This window comes from Anneissia japonica, unplaced genomic scaffold, assembly GCF_011630105.1.
Source record: "Anneissia japonica isolate Jap-2015-1 unplaced genomic scaffold, ASM1163010v1 scaffold119_len492752_cov174, whole genome shotgun sequence".
Taxonomy (NCBI): domain Eukaryota; kingdom Metazoa; phylum Echinodermata; class Crinoidea; order Comatulida; family Comatulidae; genus Anneissia; species Anneissia japonica.
Window position 1 is genome coordinate 363264 of NW_022730737.1, and position 5873 is coordinate 369136.

At 33.5% G+C, this 5873-nt stretch overlaps 1 protein-coding gene across 1 annotated transcript in view; it reads right to left on the reverse strand.

Annotated features, from left to right (window-relative positions):
- Window positions 1–4320: 4320 nt before the first annotated feature.
- LOC117115007 (G-protein coupled receptor 54-like) overlaps window positions 4321–5873 on the reverse strand; it is a 7873-nt gene continuing 6320 nt past the window's right edge. The window contains exons 2-3 of the mRNA XM_033258639.1: window positions 5558–5642; window positions 4321–5348 (exon numbers count right to left, since the gene is read on the reverse strand). Of these exons, the coding sequence (XP_033114530.1) occupies window positions 4341–5345 (1005 nt within the window). The 5' untranslated portion in view covers window positions 5346–5348; window positions 5558–5642 and the 3' untranslated portion in view covers window positions 4321–4340. The remainder of the gene's footprint in view (window positions 5349–5557; window positions 5643–5873) is intronic.

Genomic DNA, 5873 nt, shown 5'->3' on the forward strand with positions numbered 1-5873 from the left:
GGGAACTTTATGTTTGTTGTTACGACCAAGAACACTATTAATTATTTGCCAGGTTTTAAACATATTATTCTTGTATGAATTGAATTTATTATTATAATATTTTTTACAAGAAGTTTTTAATATTTTGGTTAACCTGTTTCTATAAGTTATATACTTATCTTTGTCAGATTCCCTTTTTGATTTAATATATCTTTTGTATAACTTGTTTCTTGTGTCTATAGATTTTATTATGCTATTAGTTATCCAAGGTTTTTTTTTCCATTCGAATATTTCTTTTCTTTCTAACTTTTTTAATGTGGGTGTCATATATTTTTAGAAACTTATTTGCAAATAAATTGTAAGCATCATTAGGATTATCGTTGTTTTAAACATCGGACCAGACAGTACAAGGAAGATTATTACTTAGAGAGGAAATTGTATAATCATTTATTTTCCTAGACATAGAGTATTTTATATTATTATTAGATAGAGAATGAGATAAATTATTATAATGAACAATAGAATAGATAGGAAAGTGATCAGATATGTCAGAGTAAAGAATGCCAGGAGAGATTTTAGTTTGCATGTTGTTAGTAAATATATTATCGATAAGGGTGGAAGTTTTAGTTGTAATTCGAGTAGGTCTATGGATTAGGGGATATAAATTATAATTAAACGTATTACCAAGAAACTCAGAGGATTGCTTATGTGTACTATACTTAAGTAAGTCAATGTTAAAGTCTCCGGCAATATAGGTTATTTTATTTTCATTATTTATTACATCTAGAAGAAATGATATATCAGAATTAAAAGTAAGCAATGATAAGTCCGGTACTCTATAGACTGTTCCTAAAATAATATTCTTAGGTTCAGCCTTTATTTACAATAAAAATAGATTCAGCAGTTGTAGAGATTAAATTAGAAAGATCATTACGAACTGTGTATTGTAAATTCTGGTCCAGATATATGGCAACACCATCTCCCCTTCTATTGGTTCTAGAAGAATGCAAGAGTGAATAACCTGGTATGTCGTAAAAAGAAAAAACAGTTTTATTATTGTTAAAAAGGTTTCAGAGAAACATAAAGCAGAGAAACTATGATCCAGCGTACTTAGGAAATCTGTTATTTCATTATAATGATTAACAAAACTTCGAGAATTCATATGAAAAATACTAATAGAAATCTTGTTAAATTTAGAATTAAAAGTATCTATAAGATCAAAATTACATTCATCATTATTTTCGGGATACATAGGATTAGGGTTAACTGCATTATTTATTGAAACATCGAAAGGGTCTAAAATTAAAGATTGTAAATGTTCAAAATTAACTTTATGATTGCAAAAGTAATATTTAAGTTCATGAATAAATTCATTGTCATCTAATATATTGCTGAATGGAAATAAAATAGCTGTACAGTTATAGCAAATCCAATTACGATCATTATTACAGCACTGCATGTGGACAGTATTAGAACAATTTATACAAGTTATTGCAAATTCATTTGTGGGTTTGGAACACAAAAAACAATCCATTTAATATTTTTGAGTAAATAAATTACCAGATTACCAGAGATAAAAAAAAATGCAATGAATAGTATAGAAACAATAATGGGTAATTTCAAAAATAAATTTAATAGTAATGGCGAAAACATTGGAACGGTATCGTCTGCAAGTTGGTTTGGTTTACATTGCTTAAAGTATTTACATAAGTGAGTGTCATTAACCAGTTCAAGCTTTCAGCTCCTGTTGGTATCGAGACATATCCAGCTGTGTGCAGATAACAATTTTCTTCAAGGCGTTTGTGAGTACATATATTTTTCCATCTTGCGTCCAGGTGGCTTTGATAGAGTTTGCATATTTAGTCTTCACGTCACGCAGTAGCTTCGATCGTTTTAGGGTCAGATTTTCATGCAAAAAATATTGTGTGTCTTTGAAACGTTTCTTTACCTTAAAAACCTCGCTTCTCTTGTTATAATTTGTGAATTTAATGATTGTACTCCTAGGTTTAGCTTCGTCAGTGCCCCTTTTGTGGCCTAGTCTATGCGACCTATCAATGTCGGCACTGTCAATGCAGACATTAAGCTTCTCTTTAAATACTTTAATCACTTCCGTGTCCGTATTTTCATTTAAGGTTTCTAGGACACCATGTAGTATTAGGCAATTTCGTCTGGAATACTGTTCTGCTTCGTCAATATCATTTTCTAGTTCAGTAATTCTTTTTTCTAAATTAGATATTTTAAAGTTGGTTTCGTTAATGTCCAAATGTAGAGAGTCTCTAATTAAGACCGTAAGCTTACCGATAAGTTGATCTTGTACAACATTAGATACTGCTTCAGCAATTTTCCTCATGAACAGGGAGCCCGATGCAAGGCATTTGTGCAATTCTGAATCAATCAATTTAGAGATATCCGTAATAACATTTTCTTTTTGCTTTTCAGGCTGGTTGTTTTCAGCGGTGTCAGAGGTATCTCCAGAATCCGATTTTTGTTTCTTCCCCTTCCGTTGTTTGCTGTTACCAGCCATCGGGTTAATTGATAAGAGAAGCAGCAATGTGTAAAAAAGAATCAATGACAGATGAATCAGTTTTATTCAGTAGCGTAACGAATAAGTCTTGCTTGAACGGCAATGAAAAAAATGCAAACCGAGAGCGCGTAACTCAGACACATCCGTTCACCATGAGTTCTCAGTACTTATATAATAACACTGAGTGTATTATTATCAATAACGGTTGGATATCAGAAAGCTTCAAAATGCAATGTGGAAGAAATCACCAATATAGTCCAAATGCTTCAACAATTCCTCAAGATTTTTGATCAGAAAATTTTATTGACACTTGGTTTCATGGTATAACATCATATTTACAAAATTGTACAAAAAACGGCTTGCTGCTGCAGAACGCTCTTCCTAAAATAATATGGGTTTTTATACAGTTCATTTTAACAGTTGTCACGCATACAAATGACAGAGGATCAGAAAGTGTCTGTATTCGCTTGCAGGGCCAAGGCCTTTGCATAAAAAGTTTTAGCTTTTATAGATGCTCTAAAATACACTTTCCTGCCTCTGGTCAATCTGATGGGGTAGCTAAGCTTCATAATAGATATTCATAGCGAGGATTTTTGGATGAATTAATTTTAATTAACCTTGTATCCAATTTTGTTCGGTTTCAATTATGAATATTTTTTTTTGTGAAACCACCAGTTATATTTTTTTTTCTTGGCACAAAATTATGCAAATTTGCCAAAAATATACCTATCGCATAACATGCTAGATGCTAAAAGGGTCTAGAGTGTGCTAAAAAGCATAATTATGCCAGGTCTGATCACTATGGTATAAAATGTTTTGCCTATTAAGTAAACAAGTACGGGGCATGTGCCAAACATGGGCGCCAAATGTGGAAAATTCACTAGCAGAACAGGACGAATTCGCCAACTGCTCTATGCGCTCGTACGTAATAATTCTGCCAATTTGAGGTATTTTAAGTGAACTTAATTATAGAAAATCATTCGAATTAGCCCGCTTTGCTAGAATTATTCCCACTACTTAAGCTTAGACCGTGCCGCCTGTCACTTCATTTTTCTCCTCCTCTTTCTCTTCATTATCATCATCACCATTATGAATTTTCAAAATTCAGACAAAAAAAATTAATTAAGAATGTATTCATTCATTAATAGACTTTTCAGAACAAGAAAGAGAGGATAATGGGCGGCTAAACCGACACCAAAGTGAACTCTCTCTAAGCTTTCAACCTGTAAAAAATGAAGTTCAAAAATTCAAATATTTATCTATAGGGCCTAACGAAAATTGAAAAGATAAGTTGCAGACTACAATAAGACAAAAGATAATAGTTATTTTACCTTATTACAATCTGCAACTTACTTGTTACTTGATACTTGTTAATTATATAGCGCTTTTTTTTCAGTTACGAAGCTGTAATTTGTTTTTCCTGGATCCACATGCTTAAGTGTTGCTGCCATATTGATGCAGTAGCAGGCAACCCCACCAGGTACCCATTTATACTCCTGGCCGTGTGGAGAGAAGCAATGAAGATAAAGCGTCTTTCAAGACGACAACAGGTTTGGTGAGGCAACAGCGACCACATATAGTTATTATATTTGATCTTTGCTGTATCTCGCCACTGCGATAAAAATAAATCTTAAAAAGCAGAATTTCTTTTAAACAACTTAGAAAGGTATGCGATGGACGATCGTCATAGTTGCCACCACCGCGTATGTAAATAGGCAGAGATTTAAACAAATAAATTAAAAAGTTAGGAACAAGACCAACGGAAATTCTAGAAATAAAACCAAGTGCCAGAGGATCTTGAGCAGACAGCATGCAGGCCTAAGTTAATAACGTAAGATTATATTCCTCTGCGAATAAATGTCTTTTTAAAGCCCTTTTTGAACTCACTGAATTTAAACGCATATACAAACGGGTTAGCAACCAGACTCGATACAAACGATATGTGTGTCGCTTGCCTTATAGGATGTCTGTCATAATCAAAACAGTCGCACAGGCTATACACTATATACACTATTAAGAGTGGCGAGATGCTGATGGCAAACACAAGTGTAGTAACAGCCATAGTTGTGATGAAATTCGTCTGATTCTTAATATATTGAGTGGATTCTTTTTTTGAATTTTCTATCTTGAAGTCGTTCCGTATTTCAATGTCATCGGAGCGGTCGGTCAGGACGCAGTTAGAATTACTACGTACAGTTGCTCGTACCTCCAGACGTTTCTGCATCGTGACGTAAACACGGTAGTAGCAAAATGTCATAACAACAACGGGAATGATATAAAAAAAGAGCAATATCGAGCCACCGGAGATTAACCGCACGGATTCGCTGCTGTAACAAAACCTGCAATTTCCTGGACTTAATTCATCAGGAACTAAATAAATTGCCAGCTGAAAAGTAAAAACTATGGCTAATAGCCACGGAACACACAGCTTAAACACCATTTTAATCTTTCTTTTCTCTCTCCTCCAATACTTCAATGGATGCACAACTGCGATGTACCTCTCTATAGATATATAGACAAGATTGCTGCCTGAGGCCGATGCAAATATCCAGAATATAGTTCTACATTTACAATAAACAATACCATATTCACCATCAGGTACACGATAGTTGTAGAAAATGAAATAGAGGCAGCACCCCATCAAATCCATACATGCCTGTTGAAATACCAAGAGATAAGTGAAGCACGTTTTATAGGTTTTACAGTTGATAAACACAATGATCACCACTAAGTTGGCAAGGACTCCAACGATTACCAATACGTAACGTGATGCAGCGAGAGCAAGTTTTACTGCATCTGATGTTTCCTCTAAAGTAATATTTGAGCTGTCACAAGTAGACATTATCTGAAAAAATAGTGATATAATTATTATAAGTTAAGTCAGCTATTGGACTTTCAAATATAGTGTAAATATACCAAGAAAACAATAACTGCCAAAAACTCGAGATCTCTAAAAGCAACAGCTCAAGAACAGAGCAAATACATTCGAACAGCTGATTATTTTCTCTTTCATTGGTTTGTGCTAATGTAACAAAAGTTGATTGAACAACATACCTTTGCTTAGTGTCTTTGATGCACTGAATCACAAGGAAGTTCTTTTCAACAAATCGATCGGAACTCACAAAGACCGAGAACGCACCTGGTGAATAACATTAATTGCTAATATAAATTAGCATAGTAAAATAATACTTCAGTAAGTATAATACTGAGTAATGGTAATGAAAACTGAGATACGTAAAATGTTTACTTTAAGAAACACTAACATTTTTATTGCAACGAATATTTTGACTGCTCCAGCAGTACTTGTCAATGAAAAGAGTAGTCGAAATATTTTATTTTTTTGAAGTCAACGTTTTACGTATATAATGCC